The sequence below is a fragment of the Notothenia coriiceps genome, unplaced genomic scaffold (genome assembly GCF_000735185.1).
Source record: "Notothenia coriiceps isolate Sejong01 unplaced genomic scaffold, NC01 NC01_scaffold00017402, whole genome shotgun sequence".
Lineage (NCBI taxonomy): Eukaryota > Metazoa > Chordata > Actinopteri > Perciformes > Nototheniidae > Notothenia > Notothenia coriiceps.
This window is the reverse complement of record NW_011350103.1, coordinates 142148-164419: the sequence shown is the minus strand read 5'-3', so window position 1 is coordinate 164419 and position 22272 is coordinate 142148. Positions and strand designations below refer to the sequence as shown.

The 22272-nt window shown below is 39.8% G+C and overlaps 2 protein-coding genes across 3 annotated transcripts in view; one reads left to right on the top strand and one right to left on the bottom strand.

Annotated features, from left to right (window-relative positions):
• Positions 1-13135, bottom strand: part of tmem117 (transmembrane protein 117) — a 39183-nt gene extending 26048 nt beyond the window's left edge. Inside the window, exons 1-2 of one of the 2 annotated variants that reach the window (XM_010776860.1) lie at positions 12642-13135; positions 10692-10999 (exon numbers count right to left, since the gene is read on the bottom strand). In XM_010776860.1, the coding sequence (XP_010775162.1) occupies positions 10692-10971 (280 nt within the window). In that variant the 5' untranslated portion in view covers positions 10972-10999; positions 12642-13135. Of the gene's footprint in view, positions 1-10691; positions 11000-11462; positions 11521-12641 lie in introns of those variants that run through there. The other variant, XM_010776861.1, reaches the window with a different exon arrangement.
• Positions 13136-14483: 1348 nt separating this feature from the next.
• Positions 14484-22272, top strand: part of LOC104950358 (twinfilin-1-like) — a 9976-nt gene continuing 2187 nt past the window's right edge. The window contains exons 1-8 of the mRNA XM_010776872.1: positions 14484-14590; positions 15933-16013; positions 16169-16347; positions 17546-17641; positions 17943-18047; positions 20096-20221; positions 20723-20873; positions 21003-21189. Of these exons, the coding sequence (XP_010775174.1) occupies positions 14566-14590; positions 15933-16013; positions 16169-16347; positions 17546-17641; positions 17943-18047; positions 20096-20221; positions 20723-20873; positions 21003-21189 (950 nt within the window). The 5' untranslated portion in view covers positions 14484-14565. The remainder of the gene's footprint in view (positions 14591-15932; positions 16014-16168; positions 16348-17545; positions 17642-17942; positions 18048-20095; positions 20222-20722; positions 20874-21002; positions 21190-22272) is intronic.

Below are 22272 nucleotides of genomic sequence, written 5' to 3'. Positions count from 1 at the left end.
CACACACACACACACACACACACACACACACACACACACACACACACACGTAAGGCAGTGCCCCAACACATCCTGACAGATGAGAAGCACAGAGCAGGTGGAGGAGGAGTGAAGGCGAGCGGAGATGTGATCAGCGTCTCTATTCATCATGATACTGCTCTTCAACAGCAACAAGTCTCACACAGCTGAAGGAGGTAAGTACAAACTGAACTCTATGATTTCATATCAAACACTTCTTATTCTAATTGCCTGTTCAAATAACATCAATACTATCTACATTACAAAGCAGAATGACTTTAGAAAATGTTCACTTGCTGTGAATCTGAATAATAAAAGTGCCTAAATATTTAACTTCATCTTCAAAAAATAGGTAATCAAAATTGTTTTGTCTTGATGTGGGATCTAACATGATAGGTTGAAATGTGCTTAATTGTTAAGATCTGCTTGGCTGAACAAAATGAATGCATTATTTGTGATTAAGTGCAAACAGAGGCAGACATATTGGAGGCAATAGATCAACAGTGGGCAGGTTTCATTGTTCAGCAGACAACAGCCGCTTCCTGGACACACTGTTGACGCTCAGAGACTATAGAGACTGTAAACTCAAAAAGGCCCTGGGAGAGGGTGGGTGAACATATCACATTTAAAGTGCGCAGAGCAGGGCTTACAGGCACAGCCTATAGAACAGACTAAAACCTACATTATTCTACAAGTTATTCTAATATTGAAAATAATATCTATGGCATCATAGAGCTTAATGTTCAGAAAGTACATGGTATAAAACATGTGATTACCAACCTTGCTTTACAGAATTATGTATAGTTTCATTTATGTGGAGAGAGAACAGGGTCACACTCACTTCTTCATGCATGTATTTAGACTGTTGCTAACTCCACAGTATTATGCATTAAGTGCACAAAAGTTCACAATAATGTGTTCATGAGTCAAATTAGTGTATGTACTGTAAATGAACATAGCTGGCAGGTGTTAAATGCTGTATACGTTAACAGGAACACTTTAGCAGATGTGTTTGACTGGATTTCGTGGGTGTTAAACTGCACTCAACAATTTGTTTTAAGTAAATCTTAATTTACTTGTTAAAGCGAGTATTATTAATTTTATTATGCGCCATTGTATAACGTATTCCATTGCTCTGAAATAACCTTGACAAAGACAAGTACTCTAGAAACATTTTAAGTCTGAAAGAGATGGAGAAACAACTAATCATTGAGGGTGTTACTAAAGATCAAACTGCATTACAGAACGTGTGCTTACCAGTGTTTGTTCACCTAAACTATGCCTTATATTCAAACAGTCACTTGATTTTTATTTTTCAACCAATTCACAAAATAATATCTTTGGAATATATCCAAACACAAACTTCTGTTTAAAGTCCAATGTTTTCATTTCCTACTATCTGCAATATCTGCACAGTGGTTGAGGTTAGTGAAAGTGAGTTAGGAAATAAACTATACAGTTAAGGTACGGTTACACAACCAGAAGACCCGATGTAAGTAAGGCAATAATGCTGATATGGTTTAATAATAAGAAAGAAAAATAAACATTAATGGAGATCTCTGCAGGATTTCCACTCTCCTGCATAGGATTCAAAAGTGCTGCACGCCCATCCACCACCCCATCCTTTATATTGCTTACTATAGTGCTTTGTTGGTTAGTACAAAACATTGGCATTGTACTGAAAATATAAGGTGCAGATTCAAATGTTGAAGTACTTCCTGATGATACTGGGCTGCTGTTTCACAATATATCTCTCAATTTTCAACACACATCAATATATTAAGAATTAAGTTGCATAACTGCCTCTACTCCCTGTCCTTAAATCCCAGAGGTGCTTCTGGAGTTCCTGAACCGGTCGACAGTATTCTGCAACCAGTTTGAGAATGGTCGGTGGTACTGCTACATCCTCCTGGTTCTCTTTACCTTTGCCCTTCCTGTCGGGATCCTGGGAAACATCGCAGCTATAATCAACTACTGCTGCTTCAGGAAAACATCGAGCACTAGCAATATTTTCCTGTTTAACCTGGCCCTGTGCGACTCCGCCTGGATCCTCACCCTCCCCTTCACCCTCTACTTTACATTCCAGAGGCCCCACCTCAAAGGCATACATATATTCTGCCAGTTCAAAAAGGTCTCCTTCAACATCAACATATACGGTAGCATCCTCTTTCTCACGCTCATCAGCTTCGATCGCTACGTCGGGACGGTGCATCCAATCAGCTCTCTCCGCTGGTGGGATGTGGGTAAAGCCAAACTGTGCTCAATTTGCACCTGGGTCACGTTGGTACTTGCTTCCATTCCCGACTTATTTGTAACTTTTGCTATTCAGAGAGAAGAAAACATCAGTGTGTGCATGGACCACATCCAGGGCCCTTTTATCTATGTCAAGACAATCACCATTATCAGAACAATCATAGGCTTCCTGCTTCCATTCAGCGTCATGTTGGCCTGTTACATAAAGACAGTTCGTGTTTTGAAGGGTCTCCCGAGAGGTAGAACGCACGGAGGAGCCCAGCGTGCCGGAGGGAAGCCCCTTCGGCTCATCACTGCCGCCATACTAGTCTTTGCTGTTTCTTTCATGCCTTACCACGTTATGATCGTCACCCTGGTGTTCACGAGGATCAATAACCAGGTCACACCTACCAACGTCCTGTACGCCTCCTATGAGTTCTTTGAGGCCATATGCAGTGTGAGCAGCTGCCTGGACCCGGTGGTGTACATTGTGGCAAGTGAGCAGTTCCAGAGGAAGCTGCTGGCCTTAAAAAGAGACCGATACAGGAAGCTGTGCTGCAGAGCCAACAGGAGGGTCGGGGTGATTGGGTGAATCTAATGCTTGAATGTTTTACTAGTTAACTTGTTTGTGTCCTTGTTACACCTGTGCCACTGGAAGATATTAATGGGAATATTATGATGACCTGTGTATGCTGGTAAATTGCACTGTTATGGAACTATAACACGTAGAATAAGAGTCAATCAGCATTTCATTCTCATTTGTGCTTTACAATTGTACATACAGTAGTCTGAACACATGTAGGGTTGCAACTAACACCATTTTCATTATCAGTTATTCTGTTTAGTAGTTGCTGGACTAACAGTATTGTCAATATATTTAAGAAAACTGTAACAAATGCCCATTATAATTCTGGCTAAAGTGGATATTTTCATTTTGTTTTTTTCTCCCAGCCATCAGTCCATCACCAAAATAATTTAAACTTTGAAATATCAAACAGCAATTATCAAGATCTCATATTCGCTGTCATCGCTGAATGTTGGTTATTTTGGTTTAATTGATGACAAAAAATGATTAGCACATTGTCCAAAGATTAATTAACAGTAGATTAAATTCAAATGTATGTTCAATTATGTTTGAAAAATGAACTGATTTGATCACATATACAGACATGTAAAAAATGAAAGGAACATCTGAGTAAATGGGAGCAGAACTTTAACAAATGTAGATGCTTCAATGCAGGACAAAACACAAGATGTTACCCTTTAATTGTTTCCCATCATTAACACTACTGTATGTGAGTCGAGCCTCTGCACCTGTATTACAACAGGCAATCACAGGAGAATGAATACATGGTCCTATCATTTATTTGCGATGGTGTTGCAATGATGGTGTTGTCGAGCAACAATATTTTGACTGTATTGCAGTGAACTGGAAAACACATGGAAAATGTGATGCAAATGAACAATGAAAGAACTAAACACCAAGCCTTGATGAACCAAAACATGGCTCATGTTTGGTCCACCGTAAATGATTCATTATATCCATATTGATTTTAAACTATAGATAGCATTGTCTTTCGAATGCAATCACTGCTCCTTCTTTTCAACTCAAGGGCACCTTGATCTATTTTAGGTTTCAGTACGCAGCTCTACTGTTTCCTGTTTTGATTTGAAGCATCAAAACAACACTCTTGCCCTCCTTAGGGATCCTAATGAATCTGCTCCGTCAGACACAGAAAGATTTAACACTGCCAGGATCTTTGCATCTGCACACGAGCATCCCTATTCATCACACATCTGCTGGGCCGCAGCATCACAGGGTGGTTAGGGAACAGCCATGACTACGGCCACGAGCCTCTCCTAAGCTGAGTCTGTAACTAAGAGTCTGGATAATAAATCAGAGCTGGGAAGAGACAACACAGCTGCCTCCCCCTGCAGACTGCAGCTATAGACCCAAGCAGCTGGCTCCTGGGCCACTGAACTCCTGTACCTGCTCCTGTAACATCACTTCATTATGTTATTGATGGCCAGGCTCCAGACCAAAGGAGTCATCCATTTCAGGTAAATAAGCAATTTCCTTTTGGCTGGTTTCTTTTGTTTGGGAGCTCTTGCCATTATTGCTCTGTGTATTTATCTCCCTCTCTGACGTGCAAGCACCTTTAGGTTTTATCCTTTACTGCAAGCTCATGGAAGTTTACGGGACAAGATAAGCATATTAACAATGTCTTTGTGAAAATGAAAAATGACTCATAAAATGGTACAATATCTGTTTCAATGGTTTTGTTTTGTACTTATAAGTATTTGGAATGATTTGTGCTCAACAACGAAAGATAAAAACCCAACTGTCCAACTTGAATTCAGACGTAGAGGCAGTGCAAGGCTGCAAACACGATGCTGTCATATCATCTGATTGATAAACTGTTGGCAAATATTTGTTATATACTCATTCAGCAGACAAGAAGCAATCATTGTGAGTCTTGTTTGTGGACAGCTTGTAAATTGAATTCCAAAACTCGTACTTATTTTATCCTATTTTGATCCTGGGGAAGTTATCTGTGGTTTTATCTGCAAAGTAATCCATTATAGATAGACACAAGCTAGTATCTTACTTGTTAACTGTGTCTGCCGTTTGATGCCAAGCAGACTGTGTACAATACAAAATGCTATTGCTGGAAACCAGGCTGAGAAGAGCAGTGAATCTGAACCTCACACAGCTGCCGCACAGAATAAGACAGAAGCATAAATCTAGGCTGCAGGGGCACAGCAGAGCACAAACACCAGAGCAATAATACATTATTTACAGAGGAGGGGGGCAGCCTCTGAGGCTCCTAATATAGACTGATCGGCTACTGAAGGACAGTGTAAATCATGCAGCTCTACGGGGTATCATGAGGTTGCTGAAGGCTGAATAGTCATGAGGTTGATAATTATGCAGATAACTGCTGATCAGCTGTATAGATCAGCCCGGGTCACAGAGCTATTTGTGGATTACTTTGCAATACAATGTACAGATTCAAGAACGGGGTAAATGTATATAGTCAAATAGATGCAGAATCAAATATACACCTAAATGATTAATCAAAAAGACAATCAACAGAATAATCAATAATACATAGTTAATTGTCCTCTTTATGTTACAGAAAAGCAAACTATTATTACAATATGGTTTAAATGTTTGATGTCTTATTCCAAACCGACATCACTGACATGTTATTGTATTATATTATTATTATAGATATTAAATAATGATAAAGTCTCTTAACATTGCTTTAATGGTACATTCAACATTTATTAGTATTGTGATGACATGACTGAGATAGATGGCTCTCGCTTTTACATAATCATTTCAACACAAAATACACAAAGAAAAAGGTCTGCCACCTATTTGTAAATTAACAGTTTAGTTTATTTCATTTCCGGATATTATTTCCTTAAGCCAAAAGGTGTCATTATAAAAGTGTAGTTCAGTAGTTTCTACTTAACTAGAACATATTTAATTTGCCATGATATAAAAGAAACAGAGAAGCTGCAAATGTTTGTCACTTTAGCCTGATAAATGGCTCTGGTGATTAAAACATTATCATAATCCTTGCTGATTAATTTCCCGATGATAAATTAAAAGACTAATTGTTTTTGCACTAGTATAAATAGACAGAGACATTAATTCAACACACACACACACACACACACACACACACACACACACACACACACACACACAGCTCTGAGATCAACGGAGGCAGGCTTTTACATTATCGTCACCTTTTCCTGTGCTGTTCACACTGCTCTGGAGCCACAAATGACTCCTTCAAGTGAAGAAGAGCGATCAGCATTTGATTGAATGTGGTAATAACATGCAAAGTAGGGCCTAATCCTGTTAGGGTGGCGTTCCAGATGACTCAGAATTACCCTTCAATTTACCTTTCAGAAGTTTCAAAACCTTGGAGAGAGAAAGGTGAATATCTTATGCTAATTTGATGACCGAGAAGCAGTTTCACTTTTCCAATTATGGAGATGGGGTAGTTATTTACAGTGAGGAAGGCCCATGATATTAGTGCTGTGGTGCTATGGTGATTCATCTCCTCAGAAATAAACTAGTTATGTACTGTATGAGGCATTTGTTATGAATGTTGGACATGTCACTGCAATATATTAGATGGTAACACCTGTACCATAGCGTTTTTCAAGGGCCTTGTCTACACAAATGTATTTAGCAGGTGAGCTCATTACTTTTAGTTTTCTTTCTAGGGAAAATGGTGAAGTGAAAATGGTGTGGGGTATGAGAAATATTGCACAAATTGATAAATTGCTGAACTACAGGGATACGTTTTTCCTTTTTTTTGGACCGCAGTAAGAAAGAATCCATACTGCCTATTCTGGACAGATCTTAGTGGTCTTTTTACTTAACAAAGCTAAACATTATCCCAGCTGTAGCTTCATATTTAACATTCAGATTTTAAAAGGAGGGTGATTGATCTTCTCATCCAAATCTTGGCAAGAATGTGTGATTAATATTCATTTCAGGTAGCAGGTTGGGTACAACTTTAAATGTCAAAGGAATTCATATCTTTTATCCCAGCATCATTTGACCAGTAGTGCTTTTATTGTGTTGTTATCATCTCATGGATGCTCAGTCAAGTTCTAAGCATCCTTTGCTGTCAATTACCCTGACCTATTAAAAACATTTAACATCTGACAACTGTAATTAAATACTTTTTTTTTTTTTTTTTTAAATAATTCTGAAAATTCAGCTCAGATGTTCAAATATTTGTATGTAGGTTTTGACCAGTGCATTTTTACTTGTTTTTCAGCCTCACTTTTAGACTCTTAGTTTTTCAAATCAGGCCTAATGAGTCCTTGATTTTATGAACACTGCACTTCCACTAAAAAGGACAACATATTTGTGTACTACAACAAAGTCCTTAATCACGATCATCCCAAAGGAGTATCGGCCTTCAAATTCTAAAATATGGCACTAATCTATGGCTGAACGCAAACAACTACACATAAAACAAAATAGACAGCTTCCAGACCTTACATTTAATACAAATACTTAATGACAGCTAGTCTCCCTCTGAATGACCAGAAGTCATTGGCTACCGCCCCCTCCATTAGAGAGCACACGTAGCCTTGAGTGGTGGGAAAGAACAGCATAGGTTGTTTCTTGAACCTCAAATGTTGTCTTAAATCACATAATCTGTCACAAGCTATTCATACAGAGCATAATCCTGTGCACCTCCGCTCACTGTAAATAGCAACATGACTGAACAACGTAAATGGATAGAAGGATTGCAAAGAAACCATAATGTGACAACTGGATTAACATGTGTGTGGGTTTCTGGGAGAGAAAATCATAAATTGTGCCAAAAACGGGGGGAAAAGAAAAACACTAAATCGCTAGAGGCAGGAGGAGGTATAATTCACTGCAGAAGGATTTCCAGGCCATCATAAATGATAAATGACGCTGGCGATGTGCCAGCTCTCAAAAACAATGTCAGACTTTGGACAAATTGAAATGAAGTTGAGTATAGCTTCAAACAGAATGAGCGTGAAAATGACTCTGGTTATGCAATGGTTTGTGAAATGGAATCCGAATAACACATTATTGAAAAGTAACCGCAGAAAATACTTTTAACCTTCCCAAACTCTGATTTCAGAGTGCTTTTCTCCAGGTATTAAAAGCTTTGCATGGACCGTGTTCCTATCCAGAAGTGTTTCCACTGCCTGCCTACATATCAGAGTGCAGAAGAGATATATTGTATAGAGATCTGCAAAGACATGACTAGCAGGATGTGGGCCTGTGTGACAGATCTATAATAGATGATAGATTTTACAGTAGGCTGGTGCTGTAGCATGCTCTTAGGCCTTACCTGGGCTGGGATTACATAACTGCCTCACTGAAATGTTGTGGAGGACACATCTCTCCTCTCCAACTCTCAACAATCTCTTTCCCTCTCCACCACAGATTCACTGCATCTGTGTGATTACAAACACACACATGGACCTTTTCTCTCACACGATCGCTCACACAAACACAACATATCACCACTCTTTCGCAGTTACAAACACACACCCACACACAGAACCACAAACCATCTGTTTGGAGGCTTGTTGAAGTGCATTAGCCGTACCTAGCTGCAGGAAGAGCTGCACTCTTTCTGTCCTCTATACACTCAAGCAAATGGAAGTATATAAACCCTGATCCTGACACACTGGGCCTCACTGTAAAACCTCACTGAGAGCTACTTCTCAGCTGTCATGAGTGGAGCAATACGGCACACTATTGACAGGAAAATGTGCTTCGTTTGTGTGACATTTAAATGATGCCCACGACTACAAATACAACTGTAAAATGGGTCACTTCATCTAAATTAACACGAATACAATGTTTCCTCACTAAGCTGTACTGGTAATGTTTTATTGTTGCGGTTTTGTTTTTATAATTATTGATTATGCGCAAAAGTTTGTGTTTCCAGAAACAGTATCCCTGCTTGGATAATCTGCATACCATGCAGTTCAGAACCTGTTCAGCGGATAATACAGAGTAGCGCAGACTTTGGTTATGATGTTATCAGGTAACCAGCCGAGGCACCACAACCATAACCGTGTTACATTTCTGTCAAGGTATAGATTTAAAAGAAGAAAAAAAAACAGGATACAATATGTTATTAGTCAGTTAGAGACTAGTTGGATAGCTTTTACCCCCCACTTAAAGTGTATCTGCTAGTGCGAAGCTAAGCTAATCATACCCTAGTTTTAGCTTCACAATACGAGTAGATATGGGTATGGTATCAATTTATTAGCACTAGCTCTCAGCAAGAAAGCACATTGCCCAAAATATCAAACCAAACCAAAAATATCTGCATGGATGGATAGATAAAACTATTCTTATGTATGTCGGGTAAAATTACCATTTTCTTATATATTTATTGACATCATGGATCAGTGTTTCTCAACCTTGTCTGACTGGTGACCCTGTTATTAGGACCAAAACATTGTTTGTCTTGTGACGGTCTCATATTTCAGAGCTATTTTGACATAAAACTATACCAAATATACCTCTCTAACTCAATCCAGGAACTATGCACTCATGGCTTTCTATTTACGCTCAGAGAAGATGATCACTCAGGGAACAACTGTAACCCCCCTCTCGATCTTTCTCTCTGCCCTCCAATTATAGTCATTAATGGTTCATACCAAGGAGATAAGCCAGGGTGGCCAATATTATCCCGCCTGAGTGAGTTGTGAAGTGACTAGGAAATGAAATGCATGAGTTGAATAGGAAGCTGTTTAAAACAAATGACGGGCTGATGAGATTGGAGTCACGGCCTTATGAGAGGAGAGTAAATGGAAAGAGTCAGGCTGTCAAGAGAGTGAGAAGAGAGAGGAGGTCGGGCTTGTAGGAATAAGTGAGAAAGAAGAGGAAATGTATTAAAGAGGTGTGATAGGTCGAGGAAGTGAGCAACACAACGACTGAAACACCTCAAATATGACAGGTGTTGTTTTTCAGAGGCTCTTTCATAGCAGAAAAGTGTGTGTATTCAAACACATATATGGGTTGCATTCAATTGAATGATATCATAGTCCTGATAGTATGAATGCTTTTGTTTTTACTTGACTATTTGCCCTACCCTTAAAGAGCACCCCATTTTTTACTTCAACATCCCCTTGTTTTTCTTCTCAAAAGTAGCATTCCCTATTTTTCTTTATATAAATCTGAATTTTCATTATTGTTTCACTTCTTTAAATTTAAAGACCCAGAATGGTTTCTCATGTCTAAGCTTCCTATCGCAAATAAACATAACAACTTGAATAAAAGTAGTGGTGCTTTGTTTGTGTTTTCTTGGTGTTCACTCTGCATATGCATCTTAAAAAGGGTAGAGTGGGTGTGAGTAGGTTGTGCACCATTACAAAAGGTTAAGCGCCAAAAAGGTAGAGAGCCACTGAGCAGATAAAAAGCAGGACAAATAGACCATAAAACCAAGTAAGACTTCTACGAGTGTTTTCTCTTCTTCAGTGTTGATCCAACATATAAAGCAATGAATAGCATCAACTTGGGATTTAGAAATTCTGATAATGTATTTTAATATATGTAATGACTGGTAGTTGCACCCCTATACAAATTAGAGAGAAATAAAATATGAAACTATTCAAAAATACAGTTTGACCCAGTTCTAATGAGTTCTAATGATAAGTGAGTCGAAGAGAGTTTTATGAGGGAGAGGAATGGGTGCAGGAGCATAATTATGAAGATGTGAGACGATTGTTAATACATGAGTAATGCCTTTTATTGCATTAATATTTGAGAAATGTGGAGAATGAGTGTAAGGTGCTTTAACTGGTGACACCCGCCAGAAAAAAAACATTCAGGAGGAATGTTTCCTCTGTCAGTAAAGCCATTACTCTGCACATTCCCCTGCATTAATGTGTGCATAACTTACCAAAGAGCTGGCGGTGGAATATAAACTTCCCAGCTAACATGCCGGTGATAATGGCCAGTATCCAGCATATTACTTTCAGGGCGTTCCATTCGAGGCCCGGGTACTTGTTGAACAGGAAGGAGAAGCAGTTGCCCACCACAATCATATGGGCCTCTGTCTGACTGTGAGAGATGGGGTCTTCCGCAAAGATGAGGAAGTTAAAGAAGGTGACCAGGTAGGCCACGATGAGACGCGACCACGGGTGCTGGAAATAGTAGCGGAAACGGGCATCTATTTCCATCCTGCTGAGCCCCCCAGCCACACTACACCTGGGAGTCAGAGAGGGAGAGAGGGTGAGAGAGAGAAAGTCACATTTCAGTCAGATTACATTATACTCAAATCAGCACGGCAGATTAGAGTGAAACATCCCTCCGATTGAGATTAGTGTTCGGAGTGTAACTGAGGTTTGGGAGAGATTGTGAGATTATGCTAAATTCAGACAACTCTGTGCAGCAGCAGTGCCAACAATGCACCTACACAGAGATGTCTTAGTGCAGAGACAGGCTTTCACGTCAACGCAAAGATTATCACACAAACATGTCAGAGAGGGCTTGATCCGTCTGGATGGGGATGCCATGACAGCAAAGAATCAGGTGCATGAAAACAGGTTGAACTTTTGAAAAGCTTAATGTGTTAGCTGAGCTCACAACTTAACAAAAAAGCTGAACAAAGATTAAGCCTTTTAAACTACATTCTTCAGTCAGAAAAACAGGTTGAAGTTTAGTGTCATACCTGGATAAGGTAGAATCTTGAAGTGCTTAGCTGTAAAGCGCTGGCTCTTGAAAAGGCTTATCCTCTCAGCCTGTCTACTCTGTGCTCCCCTCAGAAAAAGTGTGGCAGCATTACACTTATGCTCTGTTGGGGAACACCTGCCAAGCAGAGGCAGTGCTTGGAGTAACTTCCCAACAGTCCCCCCCCTCTGTATTCTTAAAGCCCACACACGACACCCATCGACTTCACTCTGAACTCCCTCGCTGTAGCCCTTTGTGACTGGTCTGACTTTGCTCGACTGAATTCCCCAAACCAGTTCCCTGCTTTGACACAGTTTCCCAAAATACCCCACAGTGGGAATATTAGATGATGTAACGTCTCCAGAAATAGAGCTGCCAAAGTGAAACCCCCATGTGGCTATTACATTTCACCAGCACCATGTATTATCTTGTCATTCGGATACTTGCCACCTTGGGTCTTGCTAAACCAGTGATTCCATACACACTTAATCTTCAGTGGAATGCTTAATTCGTTTCCTGCCTTTATCCCATTATACACATGAGGGGCAGTTGTGACATGGGACCTGTACCCAGTTTGAGGCCAGTGCAGAGTCCCAAACAGGCATGGAGAGGGACTCAGCTGGCACCCAAAGGACACCCATGAATACAGGAAGAAAACATGCAAATAATATCCAAAAAGGACTCATCAACCTGGGGGCTGACAATGATGGATATGCATTTGAGATTGCAGTAGAATCTGCAAGAACTTTGATATCCTAATCACCATTATTATCATCTTGCTCATGGTAGGGTACATCCTCTAAACTCCCTGGCTTTTCCTCTAAACCATGTAAATTACTGGCCCAATAGACCTAAGTGCTGCCTGCAGGAAATACACTGAGTGGTCCGTCAATTCGGGCCAAATCTGTCAATTCCTGAATGGACTACCGTGTAAAGAGCATAAGTCTGTGACCACACACATCCCCTCTAATTTCACAAGAGCGATGACGCCAAATGTCACATCGCCGACCTCACGTATCTCGCAGATAACACAGGCTTGACTGGAATTATCTGATTACACAACTTTAATATCGGTGCTCCAAGATACATCTGGGACGGCCGAAATTCGTGCAGACCTTACCTGCTTGCAACTCGGTAATATAATGTGTGCATGTGCGGTGGATCAGCGTCATGAACGCACCTGCTCCACGCCGTCGTTGCTTTCAGTCGACAGCCGGGACAAGACGCCCCGCTCCCGCACGGCTCTCCTGTCACATCAAGCCGACAGCGGCGCTCTAATCATCCCAAAAACGAAACGATGCGGGAGGGTTTTTGTGGAGGGATTATCCATGCGACCTGTTGTTGGTGTACGACAGAGGCATCCCCAAATCCTCTGCCATTGTGCTGGAGCGTCCATGCGCCGGGCGGGCTAGCTGAGCCGGGCGGTGCTTCGTCAGCAGGTTCCCGCCGGGCGGTGCTGTTTCTGGGCTGTGAACGGGACGCTGCTGCTGTACAGAGGATGGAGATGGCTGGATCCACACAGCACGCATAGCATCTGTGCAACGCAATGTAGCGAACACATTATTCACCAGCGTCAAGCGAGATACAGTTCAAATATAATACTTCCGCTTTCACATTTCAAAATAAAACGTGATAAAAAAACGTTTTTCAATTAACCTACATAGATATATACAGTATTGGCATGTGCTTACTTATTTTAATGCATTTTATTTTATTTGGGTTTCACATATTCTTGTTATAATTTAGTATTTTAGTACTAAGATAAAATGCAATTAATTATTGTTATTATTATTATGATACATACTGCTGTTTGTTTTTTTCCTGTAGGCATAGATAAACACAAAGCCTGTATATTGTTGTTTAAAGGTTGACATTCCATTAACAAACGAGTGTTGGTTATTTGTTTTGCCATTTTATTGAAATAAAGTTAATAAACATTAGAACATTTAAATATTGCTCTTTTTTATTAAAGCTTTTTATTTCTACAGTTAACATAATGTCTTGTGAATATCAGCAATGCATAAAGCAAAGACTGTATGTAAAGACCATAGGTAAAGACACATAAATGTCTCAATACAATTTAGCTTAATAGCATTCACTTTGAGGTAGTTCAACATTATAATCATTCATTTGAACTCTGAACTGTGCTACGCATGCGTATGCCAGTTTAAACTACAGTCTTGTTAGGATAATAAATAAAACCCTTATTTTGAAGACCGGTTCACATTATTTCCGGTGTGACTCCAGCTGTGAGCACATCCATAGCTGTGACACATCTCCTGAGATTCCCTCTGGTGACAGGATGAGGACAATTGTTCTGCTGTAAAATCTATCCATATATATTTTTTTTATTTACCGAGGAGTGGGAGGGACATATGGCAGAGGCAGGAAGCCCGGTGGCGTCCAGATGTTGCAGGGTTTCACGCCAATAGGATTTGCTGCCATGAAATCAGGACATATCTACGTGAATAAAGATCAGAATTTAAGAGTGAACAAATAACTGACTTGCTTTAATCGTGTTCCAACCCTGAGCCTATTGGTAAATATATAAAGAATCAATCTAATATTTTTGAACTCCACTGTATAGAATAAAAGAATACGTGTAATCATAAATATTGTCAATTTGATCATGTGACATTAAAAGCAGATGTGGGTTATCATGGGCGTCACAAAAAGTGGTGGGGACAATTTCTCCAGATTTAACATCAGCATAGCAAAAGACAAAAGATGTACCTTTGTGCACACAACGAGCATACAGGTATGGAGGACAGAACATGACATGAGTACAACATAAATACATGTATAAATACAGGAATACATACAGGATTACAAAAAATACACGAATAAATACATTTCAAGAAAAACTGAAATAAATAAATGTGGAAATAAATGAACATTAATACTTTGTTTATTTCTCTTACTCTTAAACATAATAATATAATTGTTTAATTATAACATATTACAATTGTTTGACCAGGTCCTGTGATTTAGATTTTGATGAGGTCACACGGGGGGCGGCTCTTCTTGATGTAGTTCTCTTCCTGCTTCTCTGTCCTGGTTTCGCCTGAACAGCTGCATCAGCTCTTGATCCGACGAAAGACACAATGTCACATCAGACGGGCATTCAAGGTAGATGCGTTTCCCTGCTTTCAATGTCTCTTTCATTATGTCTTGTTTTGTGCGTGTGTGCCTTTCCTGGGTGAGCGTTAAGTACCTCCAACAATTCATTGTACCCAGAAGCTAGCGTCAAGTTAGCTAGCCACTCCTAGCTAGCTGTGAGCTATCGTGCTGTGTCTGATGATCAGTGGTGCCCTGTTTGTGCACTTTAAGGCTTTAATCCCTGAGCATTTAGCCAGTTCATGACCCACCTAAATCACGTCTAGTGCTACTCCATTTTATTCTCTACAATGTTGCAAAATGCTTTAGCTTCTCAGTATAAAGCTGTAATCCTGCAACGTTAGTTTATCTTTCTAGATAGATGGGCGACGCCTTCATTTAAACAAACTGCTGGCCTGGTAGACCAACGGTGTTCCAATACATTCACGAATAGCCATTACCTGCTCTGTGTTATAATAAAAAATCGTCTTGACAAAGGGCGTGACATCCTGTTTAACATGGCAGCAACACCGCGGAAATGGTTGTCTGTTTTGAGGTAAAGCAACCTGCAAATTATGTGAGTTAATAAGAGACAGGCACATGTTGTGACATTGGTTTTTCGTATATAGTTGACACTTAAATGAAATATGATCAGTTGTTTTGTTGGTATGTCTGTTTAACTCACCTGTCAAAGTCTGTCAAGTCTTAATATATAAGACTAAAGTTTTGAGTTATTATCTACATGTGTGCAGCAGAGGCTTATGCAGGGTGTAGTAGTCTAGGTCAAACTGCTGTCCACGCCTAACATGTACATAAAACTAAACTAAATTCCTGTGTTTGAATAATAACACTGCCGTAGAAAAGCTGTGTAATAAATTATGGTATTTGACAATGGACCACATCGTCTATGTTATAGGGAATTGTTCCTTGCTTCCTGATATCAGAGAGATATTTGTATTGTGCCTGTATTTGGGTTCAAAGGTGGTTTGTGTTCTCATATCTGTAATACTGAAACCATGCAACCTTCTATGCATTGTAACAAATAATACACATTAAGTGTTTTACTGTGGGTTTAGTAATTGTTTCATTATTGCTTGATGAGGATATGACCAAATAATTTATAAAAATGTTCTGCTTGACTAAAAGTATGTTAAAAGGAAATAGGTTATTTAGAAGATTATGTTAATAAAGATACATATAATCAATAAAGCTTTATTTAGTGTCTAACATGTGGTAACCTGGTCCACAGGTTAGTAAGACTCACAACATGTTTAGGTGGAAACATTTTAATCAGCTGCTGAAAAAGGAGAGTGTGCAGTTCATGCAGGCATCAGTTTAAAACCATAGAAAGTAACACCCTTCTGTCTTTTCACAGCGGGTAATGATGTGAAAGACATCTTTGCCAAAGCCAGGAATGGAGACCAATATCGAGTCATAAAGGTCGTCATTGAGGCCGGTAAGCAGTGTCCCATGGTGTTTGTTTACAGCTCCTTCTGCCAAGTAAACACTTAACTCGTACTTCTTCTCAGACTTCTACTAGAGCTGACATTTCAACATTACTAACAAATCTGTGCACTGCTGACTGTGTTGTTTTACACATCTGCTTTCCAGAGCAGCTGACTATGGGCACCACCGGGAAAGCATCAAAGAAGTGGGACCAGGAGTATGATTCCTTAGTTGTGCCCCTCCTGGAGGACGACGTGCCCTGCTATGTTCTGTACCGGCTGGACTCCACCAACAACCAGGGCTACGAGTGGATCTTCCTGGCCTGGTCACCAGACAACTCAACTGTAAGAAAACCAAGATGAATAGCTTTTCAAGATTCAAAGGCTTTTATTGTCATGTGTACATAGCTACAGTGTAGATATGTCACACATCTTAGGTCACAGGCTGCTCCAACAGTGCAACATAATACAACTGATTAAATAGTGCAAGTAAATACAAGTAGAATAGAAATAGTGCAACTTCACAGCATTTTGTCCTCCTCTGCTTTGAGCATCAGTTGGGTGGGGTTACCACATCAATACTGCATAAATGTAGGCAACAGACCTCTTAAAAATCTAAACACAGGCAGATTATGGTGCTCTCCAAATAACACAGCTCTTAGTTCAAACCTCTCATCTCTCGACTGAAAATCCGCGCTCTCAGTGTTTCACGATTGTTGTTTTCTTGTCATGCAAATGTGTGTTTTGCATTTGCTGTGCTCTTGTCCCATACAATGTAAGTCATTGTCATTTGGTTCCATCAAAATGATTGGTGTTGTCACTGCGATCCAAAATAACCATGACAAATAGACATACGCATGTTGTTTCTGTCGCAGTGGAAAGAGGAATGTTACAAGGAGAGGACGATGCCAGAAAAAGCCATGTAGGGTATATGTGGCGCTCTTAACTACATACTGCAATTTAACTTAAATTCACTTTCTGAGAGCCATATGCAAGCTTAACATTCCTGCCCTCTCTCCAAAGCACCTCGCTGCAGGCTGAGGCTTGCCTGGAAGTTGCACGATCCTTTCACAACCAGCTGTTAAACTGAGTCAACTCCAACTCCAATGTATTTATTTATCCTATAATCAAGATTGTGTTAAAGAGGGCATTTAAAGGTACCCTAAGGAGTTTTCGACCACTAGTAGTGCTATGGCTCAATGTTTTATTTATAAGTAGGTTCCCTTTTTGCTTCTTAGTTTTAATTAACAGGTTGTGTTAATGCTATGAGACAAATCAGCAAAGGCAGGGAAGAAGATTGCAAGCATTTTATCAGGGATATAAACAATGCTGAGAGAAAACTGAAGTGTTTGCAAGAATATAATCAATCACTTAACACAGTTCTAATTATGTTCAGAACATAAATGTATTTTCCAGCACAAAGCAAGAAGGAAAGATCAATAGGGAAATATGTTATCCTCTGAATCTGCCAGATTTCAGCTCAATGTGACCAGAATGTTTGATTTTTACTAAATTCTTTCACTTTTCTACATATTCTCAACAGGTGCGACATAAAATGTTATATGCTGCTACCAGAGCCACACTGAAGAAAGAGTTTGGGGGCGGGCACATCAAGGATGAGATTTTCGGTAACACAAAGGTAGGTCTTACAAGAGGAACCCATACTACTACCATTGTTATTCTCTGTTCTTACATCATCCACTAAGCTACAACTGCATTTGTTCGTGCAACTCTGTTTTGCAAAATGACAACGAATGATCCTTGAATCCTTAACATTTGCGAAAAGCTCTTTTTATCTGCCCTTAAGCCTCAGTAACAAACCCTCAAAAGTTAAGCTTCAGCCTAATACATTTATGGAAACCAAAAGGACAAACGATGTGCCAGTGAGTCAAACTGTATTGCTGCGTGATGTGTGATTGTGCTGTTATTTGCCCACCCAGGACGAAATGAATCTGAGTGGATACAGGAAATATCTGGCTGTCCAGGCTGCCCCCCTTCCCCTCACTGCTGCAGAGGAGGAACTGAGAAAGATCAAACTGAATGAGGTGTGAACACACACACACACACACACACACACACACACACACACACACACACACACACACACACACACACAGACAACACACTTGGATTGAATTTCTTGGCTACTGTTCCCAGGCTTGTTGTCACACATAACCCATGGCATGTTGACACGTTGAATTGCCTGAGTCCGTTCTGAAGTGGCTGTTGTGCTTAGCAGGGCTTGTTCTCAGTTCTTAAAATAAATGACACTACGTCATCCTTTTTATCTGAGATTTCAGAGGGGGAAAAAATAGCAGCTCACAGCAGTATTCTTCCTTAACACATCTGCTGTGTGTGAGGTCTATATCCCAGCAGAAACAGTCAGAGTATCAATGAAGGCCAGCGATGCGTCCTTCCAAACAGCACAAGGTCAGCAGCAGTGTGCATATGCTTGCCCCGGCAGTATCAACAGAGAAAAGATGCTGATGCATTAGAACAGCAGGATGTTGGCGGAGACGAATATATTAGGGCTTGGACAGCACATAGCTCTACGACTACATACCAGTGGAATAACAGTCCACTCGTCACTTTTATTACTGCCATTCGGTCCCTTTAAACGTTTAATAAGCATTATTCTGGTGTATCTTTTCTTTTATGTCAGTTCAAAAGACAAATTTCAATGTTATGCAAAACTAATGGACCATAAAGTACTCTGAATATGAAATATATTCTTGTTTGCATGTCTGAGCTCTTTATCAGTGTTCAAATATACATTTGAGAGAGCTTCATGCAAATGTAATTTCTCTGTAGTTATGAGCACTCAGCAGTGATTCTGCGTGAAGCACAGGTGAGCTGTATCACTGCGCATTTCCTTTGTTGTTGGCAGAGAAAATAGTAATAATAATGTAACGGGATATCCTGCTAATGCTGCAGGAGTGTTTCCACTGCAGACTGACTCCACCAGACGGATGAATGTCATCTGAAGTTTTACTCTTCGGACTTTGTGGTGCTGTTCCCATAAATGAACCCAAATGAACTGTTCTGCTTTTTTGAGAAACTACCTTTTCTAATTGCTGCTCTCCAGACCTCACCACACAAACAAGAACTGTCTTTCTTACCATATATGGAAGTGGTTTGAGAAGTGCACTCTCTCTCCAAAGTATGCTCAATTAAAGACAGCAGAGCAAATGGGAAGTGAGGTTTGTGCTCGTCCCACTCGACCAGCTGTTGAAGAAAGATAATATACCATTAATCTGGACCGCCTAGATGAAAAAGGGGCTTTGAAATGTTTATCATTGCTGTGCTTTGGAGACTGCCTGACTTTTACTAAGCAGATGGATAAAAGACCCGCAATCCTTTTTGGTATGCGAGGTAGCTACATCGGAGGCTCAATCATGTTTGCACGGCATTTCATTTTGTGGGAACAGAGCTCTAAAAATAGATTCAATCCATCAGAGTAATCCCCCCCAGCATTTCCAGTTTTCTGTCTGATTTGGTGGAGGCGCCTTGTCACCGCCGATACAAGCACCTCACGTAATCATCATGCTCCAGCAAGCTGCTTGTTGCACTTCTTACTTTCTGATGACAAGAAACGAGAAAAACATTTATTATATTTTACTTATCCACAACTCTTTATCATGAAACTCCTGACAGGAAATGGATTTGCTTCCTCATATGATTGAATTTTAAGACCAGAGCGTTTTTCAAGAGAAGGATTTGTTCTGTTCTGATTGATAGGCAGCATGATGACATAATGTCACCACCAGCATGTCAACCTGTGTGTGTGTGTGTGTGTGTGTGTGTGTGTGTGTGTGTGTGTGTGTGTGTGTGTGTGCACATGAACACGTTAGAATCCACATACTCACTGTTTACCACAGAGTCCAATTCTAGTTTCAATAATGAACTTGGTTGTTTGAGCACATATCTGTATAAATATGCCTCTTAATAAAGAAGAGACCTTTTTGAATGTACTTAATAAAGTAATAATAAATGCCACCTATGTGTTATCTATTTCATATTTGCTCATTAATGTGTCTATGGCAGGTTGATAGGAAGCTGAAGTGCCTCTTCCTGTTTTTTGTGATGTGTTCAGGTGCAGACGGACATCAGCGTGGACACCAAGCAGCAGACTCTGCAGGGAGTGGCCTTCCCTATCCACCAAGACGCTATTGCAGCACTTGAACGTTTTAGGGACAAAAGAGTCAATTACGTACAACTGGTGAGTCCTTAAGAGCAAATCATTAGTCACTTTGACCTTTGCTCCATCAATAATTGGATAAACAAATCAAGTCTCTTTCCTTTCATTACATTTTGCTGGGAGAGATTGGAGTCTTTTTGGTCAGGAGTTGTTTACAGACCGACACAATGAGTTACTCATTTTGCCCAAAAAGCCTTTGTCCTTCTCATTGAAATTCAAAGGCTTTATGTCACAACTCAGATCAGATCATCGCCAAGTACAAAGGAATAATTGTGTCTCCGTTCCCTTTTTTGTCTGTTATCCTAAAAGCTTCTCAAGACAGCCGAGTGTTTGATGTATTTATCTAACAAAGGCATTTGTATAGTAAATGTTCCACCTCAGAGCGAGGGAAATGCTTGATTTCATTCACTCGCCCCCCACACAGATGTTCCTAATTTTGTCTAGAATTCCAAGCAGGAACTACATGGTCACAAGCGCATGCCACCAACCTCGTGAGTAACTTTTCCATTCCTTTGTCTACAGGAAGTAGACGCTGAGAAGGAGCTGATTCGGTTGTCCAACACTGAGCCAACAGAGTTGAAAGACCTGCCACTGAGAATCCCTAAAGAATCTGCACGTTACCACTTGTTCCTCTACAAACATTCCCACGAAGGCGACTACCTAGAGTCCACAGGTGATTAGATTCTCACAACTTATTATGAAAAGTCAACACACCCTCTATTATTTCTATATGACTACGTTTTTGATGTTTCAAATTATATTTTGTGTCAGCTTTTCTAATTGTCTTTTCTTCCCTTTGCAGTGTTCATTTACTCCATGCCCGGGTACAACTGTAGCATCCGAGAGAGGATGCTGTATTCCAGCTGCAAAAACCCCTTGGTGGACATGGTGGAGCACAACCTCCAGATCGAGATTGAGAAAAAGGTGAGACTATCCATCATGATCATATATTATGGCATACAAATCTTCGTACTTTTTTGTCACAAACTTTAAGCCCTTAAAACCTTCTTTAAATCCTGATTATTTCTCAAAATATTTCTAATTAATAGGCAACAATCAAAGTTAGAATTCGGAACTAACATAATTATGTTTCATTTATTAATGATTAGGTCAGTTTGTGTTTGGTTTGATCTAGAGCTGCAACAATTAGTTCACCCTCAGGAACATTTTCAGCAACTATTTGGATACTTTTCAATGAAAAATGCTGCAAGTTCACTGGTTCAAGCGTCCTAAATACTTTACACTGTCATTTACTGTAAATGGAACTATTTCAACTCATATTGAATTTTAATTGAAGTTTTTATTGACAAAGCAAAAATGATTAGTTGATGCCCTAGTTTGGTAAGATTTTTTTGACTGGGAAGCATGACCGTCACATTTCTCATTTATGTATTGCCTAATTCATTACTTTTGCGCAACATGACATCACCTTTTCCTTAAGGAATCCCCCTCACTTTGAACCAGTGAGAAAATCACAGACACGAGACAGAAATCCCTTAAAAATCCAAACCTTTCAAACTTTTTAAAGTGGATTGAGTAAATGTTTTTAGAGTCTTTAACGGGACAATTTGCCTCCTGATGTGGTTTCAGTGCTAAAAAGTGAATTCATGAGGTTATTTGTAGGGCTGTCAAACGATTAAAAATTGTAATCAGATTAATCACAGCTTAAAAATGAATGAATCATGATTAATCACCATTCGAACTATGTCCAAAATATGCCATTTCTTTATGTATATTGTTGTGGGAGTGGAAAGATAAATGAAAGAAGGCGGATATATCCATTTAACATACAGTATGTATGTTTATTATAACATTGTTCTGTGTGTCAAAATGAAAGACAACCCACACACCTATCAATCATCAAACCGTGGGGTCTTAATTCATTACGTGTTGATTTCTATCATTTCTACGTGTTGATTTCTATCAACACGTAATGTTGTATTGATGTATGTGTGTATAGAGATGTACTACAGCAAAAGTACTCTCCGTCGGGACTTCCTGCAACAACACCACGCCGTTATCTTGATTCTGATTGGCCAGAAGACATTATCAAAGATGTTCTATTGAGAAGA